General features: G+C 47.7%; 6 protein-coding genes across 6 annotated transcripts; 2 read left to right on the forward strand and 4 right to left on the reverse strand.

Moving 5' to 3' along the window:
* The first annotated feature begins 574 nt into the window (after positions 1–574).
* Positions 575–2307, forward strand: M431DRAFT_511304 (hypothetical protein). Its single transcript, XM_024919627.1, has one exon. It carries the CDS (start codon positions 723–725, stop codon positions 2199–2201), a length of 1479 nt encoding a protein of 492 aa, XP_024770854.1. The 5' UTR covers positions 575–722; the 3' UTR covers positions 2202–2307.
* Positions 2308–3197: 890 nt separating this feature from the next.
* On the reverse strand, positions 3198–3806 carry M431DRAFT_93944 (hypothetical protein; the record flags this gene model as incomplete). Its single annotated transcript, XM_024924533.1, has 1 exon — positions 3198–3806. A coding segment is annotated over one exon (609 nt), but the record flags the coding sequence as incomplete, so codon positions are not given.
* A 78-nt stretch (positions 3807–3884) lies between these two features.
* M431DRAFT_93813 (hypothetical protein) lies at positions 3885–4667 on the reverse strand (the record flags this gene model as incomplete). The annotated part of the gene is made up of 1 exon (XM_024924517.1): positions 3885–4667. A coding segment is annotated over one exon (783 nt), but the record flags the coding sequence as incomplete, so codon positions are not given.
* Positions 4668–5220: 553 nt separating this feature from the next.
* On the reverse strand, positions 5221–6573 carry M431DRAFT_498437 (hypothetical protein; the record flags this gene model as incomplete). The annotated part of the gene is made up of 3 exons (XM_024917691.1): positions 5221–5312; positions 5366–5776; positions 5823–6573. 3 exons carry the CDS (start codon positions 6571–6573, stop codon positions 5221–5223), a joined length of 1254 nt encoding a protein of 417 aa, XP_024770857.1.
* Positions 6574–7828: 1255 nt separating this feature from the next.
* Positions 7829–12188, reverse strand: M431DRAFT_122661 (hypothetical protein). The gene is made up of 12 exons (XM_024912164.1): positions 12094–12188; positions 11519–12017; positions 11356–11456; positions 11113–11300; positions 10335–11057; positions 10062–10269; positions 9958–10004; positions 9694–9830; positions 9579–9624; positions 9485–9524; positions 8924–9431; positions 7829–8868 (listed from the first exon to the last, which is right to left on the reverse strand). The coding sequence occupies exons 1-12, from the start codon at positions 12122–12124 to the stop codon at positions 8133–8135; spliced, it is 3264 nt and encodes a 1087-aa protein (XP_024770858.1). The 5' UTR covers positions 12125–12188; the 3' UTR covers positions 7829–8132.
* A 1036-nt stretch (positions 12189–13224) lies between these two features.
* M431DRAFT_485053 (hypothetical protein) lies at positions 13225–14103 on the forward strand (the record flags this gene model as incomplete). The annotated part of the gene is made up of 1 exon (XM_024916248.1): positions 13225–14103. The coding sequence occupies one exon, from the start codon at positions 13225–13227 to the stop codon at positions 14101–14103; it is 879 nt and encodes a 292-aa protein (XP_024770859.1).
* Between the last annotated feature and the right edge of the window lie 229 nt (positions 14104–14332).

Here is a 14332-nt window from a genome sequence, read left to right on the forward strand (position 1 = left end):
CTCTATACAGACTTCCAGGTTCTAATTTACAGCGATAAGTTACAGCGACAACAGCGCAATGTAGATGAATCAAGGACCTTCATCCATAGGCAATCCATAGGATGAGACAATGACATGTAAGGTAGCGTAGAAACAGTAACTGTAGAGAAGATGTCAGGATGAGACGCATGAATTTAAGAATTATCATATATTTGTTGACTAAACGCCAAGCCTTGGACACTTTGTTTGCCCTAGCAGGAATATCTCCAACTTCTACTATTGTATAATGCATACATGAGGCCAATGATCCTCAATGAACTAGGCTTAATTTATTTTACATCAGTTACAACGTCACCTCCGGAATTAATTTGTATCGGCGTCGCGACCATCCTGGAAGCGAATTGACCAACCCATCCCATCCCATGTTGATGCCGATGCACCACACCAAGCAACGGAGAGCGAAGTTCCGACAATACGACCCGGAGCCAGCAATGATCGTGTATTTAAAGCTTGACGTTACCCCTCAAAATGGCCTAGAAGATTTTCAGGCAAGAGTTTCTCTGTGACTCCAACGAAGTGTTTTAAGTATTCAAGACCAGAGTCTTGCTTGTTGACTATTTTGTCTCTCATAGTATATCATTGTATAGCGAAGAGCACCTTTCTCGACATTACAAGCATTCAATCGTCTTTTCAAACCGCTTACAAACACCACAACTCAATACAACTTCACAACATCATCAACCATGCCTTTTATCAACGATCCCAAAGGCAAGGAAGTTGTCCCCATCAGAATCAATGGTATCAATGAACCCTTAGATGCAACTCGGCTCATCCCCGTCGAGTCCAGCAGTCAGGATAAAATCGTCCATTACGCCCAAAGTGCGACGCCTGAGTTGGCCATCAAGGCCGCTGAGGAGTCCTACAAGGCGTTTCGGAAGTGGAAGAACTCTACCCACACTGAGCGCCGAGACTTGCTTCTTCGAACGGCTGATGTGATTGATGCCTGGACTGATCGCTTCGTCGAGCTGCAAGTTGCTGAGACTTCTTGCCCTGAAGGCTGGGCTCGGTTTAATGCCATTATCTTGATACGATGCCTGCGTGAGATTGCCTCAAATATCTCGCATGCCACGACCGGTGAACTGCCGTCTTTGGAGACTCCTGGATCGCTTGTATTGGTGTATAAAGAGCCGGTTGGCCCTGTTCTTGCCATCCCACCATGGAATGCCAGTATGGTCCTTTCCGGACGTGCACTGGCTGCTCCCATTGGCGCTGGATGCTCCGTCGTGCTCAAGGCGTCGGAATTGTCTCCGGCAACGCATCAACTACTTGCTTTGGCCTTTGAAGAGGCTGGTATGCCAGAGGGTCTCATCAACATATTGCAAGCTTCGCGTGAGGATGGCCCAGTTGTGACGGAAGCGTTGATTGCTCATCGAGCAATCCGCAAAGTCGAGTTCATTGGCAGCGACGCTGTGGGCCGCATTATTGGTCAACTTGCATCCAAGTACTTGAAGCCAGTGCTGATGGAGCTGGGAGGAAAAGCTCCTGCGGTTGTGCTCAGGGATGCCGATGTAAAGCATGCGGCTGACAAGATTGTTGAAGGTGCACTTTTACACCATGGACAGATCTGCATGTCTACCGACCGCATTGTCGTGGTGCAGGAGGTTGCGGATGAACTTATCAAAGAGATCAAGACGATCCTGGAGACGAAGTACTCGAAGGGAGCTGGCTATGCTGTCAGTAAGAGACTGGCCCAGAGGGCTCATGACCTCTTGCATAAAGCCCACGCTGCAGGAGCTCGTTTCCTTGTGGGAGACGCAAGCCTCAATGCAGCTAGAACCAGCCTCACGCCGACCATCATTACCGACGTGAAGCCTACAGACGCAATATACAACGAAGAGATTTTCGCCCCTGCTGCCATTTTCATCACTGTCAAGGATGAAGATGAAGCTGTCAAAGTTGCCAACGACACGGCATATGGCCTTAATGCGGCGGTTCATAGCCGAGATGTTTTTGCCGCCATTCGCGTTGCTAAGCAGATCGAGGCAGGACAAGTTCACATTGGCAACATCACAGAGTATGACGAGCCAAATATCCCGATTGGAGGAACAAAGGGCAGTGGTTGGGGAAGGAATAATGGCAGATATGCTCTGAATGAGTTTTTGGTGGAGAAGACTATTTCGATTCACGATCCTGCAGCATCTGGGATTAAATTTGGAAAATGAGCGATGCATTAAAGAAAATAAACGTGAATGATAACCTCTTCAGCCAGAATGTATGTATATTATAACCCTACACCCTATGGATGTTCTATGGATAGGTAGATGAATACCTAAGTCACTTTGAGATTCAATTTTAAGAACCAGCCGCTATGTACATGTCGTGTTCCTTTGCCTTTATAAGTAGGTGGACCAAAGTATTCCACTGCCTTCCGAAGCCGTATAAACGCCACAGATGATATGTGCAAGTAAATGAACATATGACTCTTTATAATATATAAAACTACCACGGGGATCTAGTCGGTTTTAAAGCACCCTAAGTTTTGCTACTAGCCCTAACATTTCTTCATTCTGTAATTCCCGAGCCAGAGATAACGGCGTGTTTCCTCTTTCATCTCTTGCGTTAAGATCTGCGCCGGCCTCAAGCAATAACAAAGCTACTGCTTCATGTCTCTTCAGAATGGCTAGATGTAATGGCGTGCACCCTCTCTTAGTTTTTGCGTTTAAGTCTGCGCCCCTCTCAATTGGTAGTTTTACAACTTCTTCATACCCGTTATACACGGCCATCGATAATGGCGAGCTTCCTTTTTTAGTCTTTGCGTTTATATCCGCGCCGGCGTCAATCAGTAGCTCTATAATCACTTTATTTCCTTTCTGCAAGGCTTGGAATAATGGTGTATTTCTCATTCCATTCTTCTTGCCGTTGATGTCTGCGCCGTTTTCAACCAGCAGCTTCGTGATTGCTTCATGCCCCTTATCCACAGCTTGAAATAATGCCGTGTCTCCTTTTTCATTTGTTGGGTCTAGGTATGCGCCGTTCTCAACCAGTAGTTTTGTAATTGCTTCATTTTCGTCGTCCACGGCTCGAAATAATGGCGTGTCTCCTTTTTGACTCTGTGTGTTCATGTCTGCGCCATTTTCAACCAATAGCCTTGCAATTGCTTCATACCCGTTCTTTACGGCTTTGAGTAATGGTGTATATCCTTCTGGAGTCATTGTGTTTAAGTCCGCGCCATTCTCAATCAGCAACTTCGCAATTGCTTGGTTTCCAAGATTAGCCGCCCACAATAGCGGTGTCTGTCCTTCCTTATTTTGTGCGTTTATAATTGCACCTCTGTTAGCCAGCAGCTCCACGGCTGCTTCATGTCCATTCATGGCTTCTAGTATTAGCGGTGTGCATCCGTTATTATCCTTATCGTCCAAGTGAACGTTGCCATTCTCAATCAGCAACATCACAGCAGCCTCATGGCTATTCTTGGCCGCCCACAGCAGCGGAGTTAATCCTTTCATATCCTTAGTGTTTGGGTCGACGCGTTGATCTCCCAGTAATATCCGAATCGCAGCACTATGTCCCATTTCTGAGGCGTACGACAGAGGCGTCCGGTATTCAGCGTCTTGTGCGTTTGGAAATGCCCCCCAATCCATCAATTCCTCCATAGCGTTGATGCTTCCATTTCCCGCCGCTTGTGACAGTGCTGTTCTCGAATCTTGTCCTCTGGATTGGTCTTTAAAGTCCGGCTCTGCGCCTAGTTCAAGTAACGCAAAGACCACCTCCGTCCAGCCGTGCTTCGCCGCCGAACAAAGAGCCTTTCCCTTGTCTTCATTTGTCATTTGGTTTGTCGGAGTGATGTAGAGTAGTATTCCATTTAGATCGTCTTTGATTTCAGAGACGGGTTTGATGCGCTCGGGGTTATCTCCCTTCTGGACAACTTTTTCTGCAACATAAATGTAACGATCAATAATTTCGTCAAGGGTTGAGGGGCTTGGTACTTGGTGCCTGTGTTTCTGATCTGAGAGCCATGCGATACCATGCAGACCGAAGTCTTTCGTCTTGTTATCACAAATTGCCCACCGGTATAGCTCGCCTAATGCAATTGCTGCTTGTTGGACGGGATCGTCTACGTGAACCGGCTGGTCTATTTGGCAGTCATCCTTTCTTGTGCGAGGTTGAGACTCCTTGCAAACTTCCCATGCCCATCGTAGCACCGTCTCTGCCTGCGTCCACTCGCCGGCCCTTCGATGCTGATTTGCCATTCTCTTTGCTGCTACTACGGCGTTTTCAAGGAAAGAGAGCCTCAGCCGAGGTACCATCGTAGGCAAGATACACAATAGTGCATCTTCGTTCGAGCCTAACCGCGTTTCGGCGAATACCTTTACTATCTCAGTCACCAAGCTATTCTCCAAGCGGAAATGCGGAGTTTCTTGGATGTTGATATCACCGATATCATCCGTAATTTTGAGAATGCTCGTGATGAATGATCCAAACACCTCCTGGACACACAGAGATAAAAGAGAGCTGTCTGTATGTGCCGACGTAACACTGAAAGGAACCGGACTAGAGCTCTGTGACGTCTTAATTGCATGCCAACCAAAGAATCGAACTTCCTGGCCGTGCTCATCGCCTAGGTTCCATTTGGTGATTCTTGGGTCGCCTAATCGAATGGAAATAGGGTGAAGCTCATGTTCTGTCATAATGGGGATTCTATCACCGAGCCATATCTTCAGGTCAGTCTCCATATATTTGTTGCTTGAAACAATGCGCCGCGTCGGGATTTCAGTAGCTCGGGATATCGTGAAATGACTCTGCTCGTCTGATACTTCAACAGCCGGGTCAGACTTCAATGACCACACCCACAGTCCCAGAAGTCCTTCTAGTTCTAACTTGTTTTGAAGCTTCCAAGGAGTCGTCAGTTCTTTGCGCGTTATTCTTAAGCATATAGTATGCTGGATTGGTTGATCCTCAGAAGCATCATATGGATCCACAGATGCAACGTCACAAGCAAAACTCCAGAACATGGATAGAGCGTCTCTCCACTTGTCTCCAATCTTCGGGCTCTTAGAGAAGATGGTATTGACTGCAGACTCAATTGCGAGAGCAAGCTGATGGGAAGATTCTCGGACCTCGACCATTCCAACGTCAAGATACTCTGCAGAATTTGCGCCCTTAATATGAGTGTTATGCGACTGGGTGAGTTGCGCGAGACGAGTCCGGTAGGTTAATAATTTGGCAGCGACGTTTAGTTCACTATAAGTGGGTGGCAGCGTGGCTATGATTCCATGTGTTTTGCCAGGCGTACCACAGAATCTCCAAAGAAGACGTGGATAAGCTTGTGAGTCCTTTGGTGGTGTTGAAGGTTTTGGCTCATGTTGAAAATCTTGTTCGCCAATACGCAAGGCAAGCCAGTCAAGCTCGTGCCCAACAACCTCGTCAGGGCGCTGAGAAAGAAAGTTATCTTCCGGCTTTAAGCGCTGCATGCGAAGCGCGGCTCGAGCAGCACTCATCAGCACGGTGGCTCCAAGCTGGGCCACAGATACTGCAGAATGAATGGCCCGTAGTCCAACAAACTGCATCACAAAGCCGGTGATAGAGATACCAATAGCCGTCCAAACCATAATTTGGGAAATCTTCACCTGGTTCTTCCACGAAGTGATGTACTCCTGTAGGGGCTCGCCGTGATCACTGCAGCAGAACGCGTCAAAAACTTGATCCCCGAGCACTTGTCCTCCAGGCTGAACCCAATATAGAGTCTCTCTGGGTGCATTCTTGTCTCCGCTGTCTGGGTTTCTGCGGAACACTTGTTCTTTTGTGCTCCCCCCCCACGAGAAATGCACAAAGAAAAATGCCACCACATAAGAGAACAGTTCCAATGATGGTGAGCGGACACGCATACGATTCTGGATGAATGTCATCTTTCTCCCAGCGAAAGTAGTATGTCACAAGGACTGCGAAGACCAAAACACCGATCTGTAATACCAGGCCAAGCAAGGCCGTTGCCCAGAAAACAGCGGGAGGCTTTCTCTTGATCCCAACGTTGAGAGAAAGATTGGGAGAGAAATTTTCAGCGAAAGAGTCAGACATAATCTCATTGTTACCCGGGTATTCCGGGGGTTGAATCCGAGTCCATTTGTTTGGATTTTTTTCGATAAATTCTTGAAATGTATATATACCCGCTTTCTCGTCTGCGAAGTTATGCTCGGGGTCGTACACAACCTCAAGGATTTTTGGGCGCCCAAAGACTCGCGCGATACCGCCATTGTTGTAGAGCTCGCACACATCTCGACTCGTAGAGGAGCACAGCTCTGCCTCGGCGACTCCCCCTCCTTCTTGTGCCCTGCCAATAAAGGCACGCAGTGACGGGCTCCCGCACACGCGAATCGCCGAAACGATCGCGGTCAGGATGCCCATTGGTGCCATTGCGAAGATGAAATAATCGATTGTGGCAATACTCTCACTGAGATACTGCTTCGTAATCTGTTCACCGAATAGGGATAGAAATGGAGCTAAGTCTGCCGCGAGGTTATTCGAGAAATCATCCCAGCCATCTGCACGAACAACCGGGAGAGTGAGAAGGCCGAGGAGGCAAGCTGTAAAGAACATCTTCAATCTGTACGCCGAAGAATCAATTATTATTGTGAATGGTATTGGATGTTTAGACTGAAGACGTATGGAGTCGAATGTGAAGTCGTAAGACTTATGGCGCTGAACGCACTTATATGTACATGGAGTCTTAAGACGCGGACGGGATAAGCTATTTTCAATCTTAAACCTTGGGCATGACATTGAGCTCCAATGCTTAGTACCCAAATATAGAATAGCATGAAAAGCGAGGCAGCAGCATTCATCATGTGTGACCGGTATCGAAGTGGCTATTGGCGAGGAGTTTGATCCCAACCAACGGCCGCTAAACATTGCAGGAAGTTGATTAAGGAGGCTTTTCGTTCTCCTCCTACCAATGTTACATCCATCGGCTACCAATCAAAGATCAGAAAAGTATTTATACGAAGCGTTTTGTGTAATACGTGCACTGATACACAGGCTGCAGTAAGGGTGTATTGACGAATGGCTGATACAGAGACCTGTCAACCTGTATTCAGTATAAGATGTCGTTCGGACCCTTGAATAATCCCGTTGAGCTAATTTGGGACTTATAACAAAGAATAAAGCTTGAATTGGTGTGAATTGATCCGCAAAGATGGCTTGAGCTTTCTGTTTCTTGGATAGATCATACGTATCGCTGATCCTAATGGCTCCGTGTAGAACAAGATTTGGTGTGATACTCAGGCGCTTATTAGTCCTACTTTATGCACGTAGGCCTAGCCGCGTATCTGTTTATGTCGGCTTCCGAAGCGGAGGCGACAAGAGACGCCGAAGCCGCTCTTCACTTATCTTGCTCCGTCACACCAATTCATGAAGGTGCCCAGATGACGGTACACTCGTAGTGGAATAACCGTATCAAGAAGATTCCGTGGCTTTCGAAATCGGACTGTCTGTCCCAACTAAACAGGTCGTTTCCGTCAACATGTTGACATAAATTTATCGAGATACCTCTGATTCTGCTGCTTTAAACTACCTATGTAGATAATCCAGAAATCTTTGCATTCATCTCTACACCAAAACTTTAAACGCCTTCAACGGGATGGTGTCGTACCGCATTATGAACAAAGTGGACCCTCTCCATCTAGGACACCGAGCGATGGACGAGCCTATCATTCAATTCTTCAAGGGGAGAGAGCCTCAAATCAGAGGAGATTATGGGGTTCGAGGGAGGAATAGCTACAGTCATCCCCCGTCAGCCATTCATGGGCTAGATTTGCACACACGTAGAACAGAACAAGGTCAAGTTCAAGGTCCAGGCAACGGTCATCCCAGATTTCAATTGAAAGCTAGCATTGTCGTAAATTGAATCACTTGAGGAACATGAGCAATACAAATTGAAGTCTTTGAGAGTCCCCCCCGATATACTATAAATAACTAAACTGAATAAGCGATGCTGCCCCCATCTGTGATGCAAAGAAAGGGCGGTCAGACTCAAATTTCGGCCCCTTGCGACCAACACAAGCCTTCCGTGTCACAAGAAAACTACATGTCAAGAATCTAATAGAGATTTGAGGTTTATCGCTCTACTTTCTTAATGATCTAAGGGATTAGTCCCTCAATTACTCGAGTTTTAGCTGCTTGAACTGCTCAATAGTTGTTTCAAAGCCATTTGCTTCGCTCTCTAGATCAGCCAACTTCTTCTTGTCGGCATTCTGCGTTGCGACAGCAACCTTTTCGATGTATACTGGATCTTGAAGGAGCTTGGTTTGCTTCTGGACAGCGGCACGGGCCTTTTCCAGCTTCTTTGCCGCTTTCGCAATCTCCTCGTCCAAGTCGACACGATCCTTGACGTAGATGAAGACGGAAACGGCGCTGGACACGGGGAAGGCAACGCAGCCGGTAGGGCGAGCATGATCTGGCGAGAGGATCTCGATTTCCATGGCACCCTTGCCGCTGAGAGAGCGGATGGACGACTTCTCTTCGGATACGGTCTTGTGTGACGCTGCGTCGTAGGCATGGATGAAGATCTTCGCTTCGTCTTTGGGTGAGTACTCGGCTACGAGGGACCGAATACCCTTTGAGCAGCCCAAAACAATGTCGTAGGCAGCCTCAGCTTTGGGATTCTCAAATTGCTGGTCCCATTCGGGATACTTCGCTATCATAATACTCTGTGTTGCATCATCCGGTCTTCTGGGCAATCTCTGCCACAATTCTTCTGTGATAAAAGGAAGGAAGGGATGAGAGAGGACGAGAGCAACTTCAAGAACGGAGTAGAGTGTCTGAAGCGCGGAATTTATCTGAGCTTCAGATCCCTCCTGGATCAAAGCCTTGGAGTTCTCAATGAAAACATCGCATCTAGATAGTAAACAATTAGTCAAGCCCGAGTTAGTCTGCGCAGGGGGCCACGTACAGCTGGAAATACCAGTAAGAGTATACAAGGTTGGCACTCCTCATAAAATCTCTCTGCTCAACAGCCTCATTAATTGCTTTGGTAGCATGATTCATCTTCCCAAGAATCCAGAGCTCTGCTAGTGACTCATTTCCATTAAGAGCCAACTGCTTCGCAGGAACAAAGTCTTTGACAGCATCCAGCTTGCCGAGGACATACTTGCAGGCGTTCCAGATCTTGTTGCAGAAGCGCCTGTAAAGGTGGATGACCTTGACATCGAGATTGATGTCGCCACCGCCCGTACTGTAGGCGATGAGAGCGAAGCGAAGAGCGTCTGCTCCGCATTCAGGAATGCCTTGCGGGAATGAAGTTTTCTGGTATGCGGTAGCCTTCTTGACTTCGGAGGCAGCAAGATTGCCAGTAAGTAGCTTGTCATGCAGAGCTTGGAGCTCGATGCCGCGAATGACGTCCAAAGGATCAATAACGTTGCCGAGCGATTTGCTCATTTTTCGACCTTCGGAGTCACGGACTGTACAAAGGTCAGCCTAGCACGAGTTACGTCGAGAGAGGCTGTACACTTACTCAAGGAATGACAGAATACCTCAGAGAATGGTACCGTGCCCTATGCATATAGTCAATAATGCTCGTCACAAAGAGGAGGCAGCTTCCTGCTTACAGTGAGCTTTATACCGAGGAAGATCATACGAGCGACCCAGAAAGGACTGCAAAGCTCCAAGTCAGCATGTGATTCAAAAATGAGATGGGATATTCACACATAAAGGTGAACTTACATGATATCCCACCCGGTCTCTAGGACACTTGTAGGGAACAGGCGGGACATATCAGGAGTTTCCCTGGGCCAGCCGAGAGTCGCGAAAGGCCAGAGACCAGAGCTGAACCATGTATCAAGAACATCCTCGTCCCGAATCTATTGTCTCATTCGTTAGCCTCCGAGATGCTGGCCTCTGGCCAAAGATTAAAAGTTCACTGGTAAATGCTATCCCTGGCAACAATGACTTGTGTAGACCAAGGAAGGATCAAGGATATCAACTAACCAGTTCAAATTTCTTGTCCGGCCAGGCCTTCTGCGCCTTGGCGAAGGCTGTGTTCTGATTAGCAACCAGCGCCTAGAGTAACAGTTGGAATACGAGGGCAATACCTTCTTCTTGAGTTCGTCCCGCGAACCACCTGTCGTCGGTATCCTGATCATCCTCTCCTTCAAACCGAACACGGTACACGGGGCACTGGTGTCCCCACCACAGCTGTCTTGAGATACACCAGTCGTTAATATTCGCCATCCATTGAAGGTAGTTCTTTTCCGCCGACTCGGGCTTGATCTTGATTTGGCCTGTTTGGACAGCTTTAATCTATGGGACAAGTATGAGTAAATAAGTCAAAGCGCAAAGAGAAGTCCAAAGGATGTGAGGCTTACTGCTGGTTCTGCGAGGTCATCCATCTTCACCCACCACTGTGGCTTCATCATAGGTTCGACGACATCCTTGGTTCTCTCCGAACGAGGTACAGTCATGGGGTTATCCTTCTTATCCACGTAGAGTCCAAGTTTCTTCAGATCTTCCTGGATGGAATACCGAACGTCGAACCGTTTCTGGCCTTGGTACGGGCCACCGTTCTCGTTGATTAATCCGTTGTCCGTCAAGATGTTGATAAACTCGAGCTTATGCGTCATGCCCAGCTTGAAATCGTTGACATCGTGTGCTGGGGTCAATTTGACGGCACCGGTACCGAACTCGCGGTCGACATATGTATCGGCCACGATTGGAAGCCTGCGGCCCTTGATGAAGGGATGAATAGCAAATTTGCCCACGAGATGTGTGTAGCGAGGATCGTCGGGGTGTACAGCGATGCCACTGTCGCCTAGCATGGTCTCGGGACGTGTTGTCGCAACTTCAATAGTCTCCTCCGAATTCTCGATCGGATATTTAAAGTGAACAATGATTCCAAACTCGACCTTTTTGTCGTATCCTGGTACGTCAAGAAGCGTTCGTCCTGATAATTCTTCATTGTCAACCTCAATATTGCTGAGAGCGGTCGTCAAGGTGGAATCCCAGTTGACCAGACGGTTGGCTCTATAGATGATGCCTTCTTCGTGGAATCTGATGAAAACATCCGCGACAGCGGATGAAAAGTGCTCGTCCTATTGAGAGATTAGCTTGAGTGTTGTAACCACCGCGTGATCTTGGAGTATGCACCATTGTAAACGCCTCTCTGCTCCAATCAAGACTGCTTCCCATTTTTCTGAACGCATTGTTGATCTTTTGGTGATACTCTTCCTTCCAATCCTGGACGAGCTCCACGAATTGTGTTCTGCCTAGATCATGCCTGGTCTGTTGTTTCCTCTTCCAGAGAGTCTTTTCTACAACGCTCTGTGTCGCAATGCCTTGAAAGCCATCAGATAATGTCAATTAACCGAGGTATATAAGGAGAAATCTTACCAGCGTGGTCACAACCGGGTAGCCACAGTGTTGTCTTTCCCTTTTGTCGGTTGTAGCGGATCATCAGATCTTGCAGCGAGTTGCCCAAGGCGTGGCCCATGCTGTTCCCTTGTCAATGACTCTTGATGCTGAGTGTTGGAGATATATAAACAGGAATACTTACTGTAAAGCTCCCGTGACGTTGGGAGGAGGAACAACGATGACAAACTTGCCCTCGGGCTTGACATCGCCTTCTGGTGTGAACTGGGGTTTAAAGTACCCCTCCTTCTCCCACCAAGCATACCAAGCCGACTCAACAGCAACAGGATGATACGAAGAATAGTGAGGGTCATCAAAGGGCTTAAGCCGCTTCTTCTCTCCCTCTGGTGTATCCTCAACGAACGGAGGCAGGACTTCGGCCGCGGCCTTTTTCTCCTTCTCCTTATCCTTGGTCTTTTTCGCAGCTGTGGTGGCCGCCGCAGCTTTGGCAGCCTTCTTCTGTTCGTAAGCGGCTAGCTTTTCTGCCTTTTTGCGCTCTCGTTCAAGCTCTTTCTCGGTCTTTACTTTGGTTGGGGCGGGTGCTGTGCTCGAGTCTTGGCCAGAAGAATTGGGCTGAACGCCGGCCTCGATGCCGTCAGCCACCGGAGCCGATATGGCTTCCGGCTGCGGGTCGGTTGCGGCGACTGCCCCGCGAAGAATATCTTGTTAGCCAGACCTTCACTCTTGGGGCTTTAATGAGGCCCTTTTGGCAGGACTTACTTGGATTTTCTCGTGCGCTGTTGGTAGCCATTATTAATGCTTGGGAGAGAATCTTGAACAAACGAAGGTGACGGGCGCGCGAGGGGCGTTTAAAACGGCGGCCGAGCAAACATCGCAGCAATTGGTGACTCACAGCTACATGTTTTGCTGCCGTTGTGCGGCACAATGCCGGCTTATTAAGGCACATTCCTGACACCAAAGTGAGTGTTGGTCTGACTCAGTCAAACAAGAACCAGTCATTATAGTTAACAGCGACATTATCTGCAATCTTTGTTTATTTGCAATAGCCTCAATAGCTTGTAGCTCCTTTAATGGCCAAAGTAAAATACAACTACATGTAGGCTAACAGCAGAGAGCACCCGTGCAGGGATTGTATTATTTGGCTATGTGGTTATGGAGCGATAAAGACGGTGACAACATGACAAACAAATTATCCCAAGACAATAGTCGGCCACTGCTGGCCGCAATCGACAGGATCAAACAGGGTCTGGGGTTTGTCGGGGCGCTCATTGTTCTGTTCGCTGCATTGTAATTGTGTAGGAGACAGCGTTATACTCTTGGCTGTTTGTACTTAGTATACGACGAGTACGTGGTTGATGCACTCTCCTTTACGCGTAAGGTAGCTTCAGCTTGTGCGTCTTTGTTTGCTTGGGATAAATTAATTCTACTGAAAGCAACACTTATTCATCATTGGGAATGAATAAGAATGACGGGAATGGCTGGATCGATGGGAAATAGTGTGATAGAAGAGTTTCTAATAGACCAATCTTGAGTTTGGTAAGCTGAGGTAACTCAAATGCCGTCTATAACACCGAAAGACCGCAAATTCCCCGCAGTCAAGGCCGACACACCGCAGCTCTATTGACTTCACTCCGGGAGTTACCGACAAGCAACATAATTCCAAACATCTCAAAACTTGCTATCAAATAGCATGTGTAAGAATATTATTTTTAACTTTTGTAAGTATGTTTAAGGTTGTCATTGGGATTGGAAAAATTATAAAAGGATATGAAGTCATGTTGCTTCGAAACATAGACAACACAGCATCAATCAGTTGAATAAGAAGATCCTCAATCCAAAAGATCTATTTTCATATAAGAAACCTCTCTAATACTCTTCATTACCGACACTATGCCATACGTCGCAGAGCCGTGGTCGTTTGACGACGTCTTGAAACTCACCAAAGTCAGCTCGGCCTACTGGAGAGCCACGTTCAATGCTCCGCCATTGAACCTCTTTACACCGCGAACCTATGCTGCCTTGCGTACGCTCGTCGAGCTCCTGGAAAACGACCGAGCTGTCAAGGTCATCGTCTTTGATAGCTCGGTGGAAGATTATTTCATCGCTCACTGGGACTTGACGGCTGGTGAAGACAAGCCTGAAGATGAAGAGACTGCTCCCATCTTTGACTGGGCCAACTTTGTACTTCGTCTTGCACGTCTTCCCGTAGTTAGCATTGCCGAGGTTCGCGGACGCACTCGTGGCCACGGCAGCGAATTCGTACTGGCGTGCGACATGCGCTTTGGCAGCATCGAAAAAGCAATCTTTGCGCAGCCCGAGGCCGCCGCTGGCGTTCATTGTGGTGGTGGAGGAATCGAGTGGCTGCCTCGCTTGGTAAACCGCTCGCGAGCCTTGGAGATTCTCCTCGGGGGTGAGGATTTCGACGCTACGACTGCTGCTCAGTACGGGTACATCAACCGTGCCATCAAGGACTCGGAGTTGTCTGCCTTTGTGGACAATTTCGCACGCCGGATAGCTGGGTTTGATCGCAAGCCTCTGCTGGAAACTAAGAGGGCTGTGAATGATCGTGCTGGGCTGCCTCGACTGACGGATCTTCTTTCGTCGATGCAAGACTTTGTTCGAGCTTGCACTTGGCCTGAGACTACGAAGCGAATGAAGACTCTCTTTGAGATGGGAATCCAGCAGGTCGGTCCTGTGGAAAAGGATATGGGACATCATCTTCATGAAGCTTCAATTAAGATGTATGGAAAGACTGAAGATACACAGTGAGAATGCAATCATTCGCATGCTATCTACTTTGCTTGCGTACATGGCTAAGTAAATGTCATCATGAACTCCATAAAATAAACTCATCGGCTTCTTCGCACATATTCCAACGCTAGTTTAATTTTCTCCTAGTGATGCAAGTAATTTTCCGGTACCAATTTGATCCTCTCTGATTACTATTTGAACAAGTTAAAGACCAGCGGCTACGGACATCTAGTTCACGTAGAAATAC

Source organism: Trichoderma harzianum (genome assembly GCF_003025095.1).
Source record: "Trichoderma harzianum CBS 226.95 unplaced genomic scaffold M431scaffold_12, whole genome shotgun sequence".
Classification (NCBI taxonomy): Eukaryota; Fungi; Ascomycota; class Sordariomycetes; order Hypocreales; family Hypocreaceae; genus Trichoderma; species Trichoderma harzianum.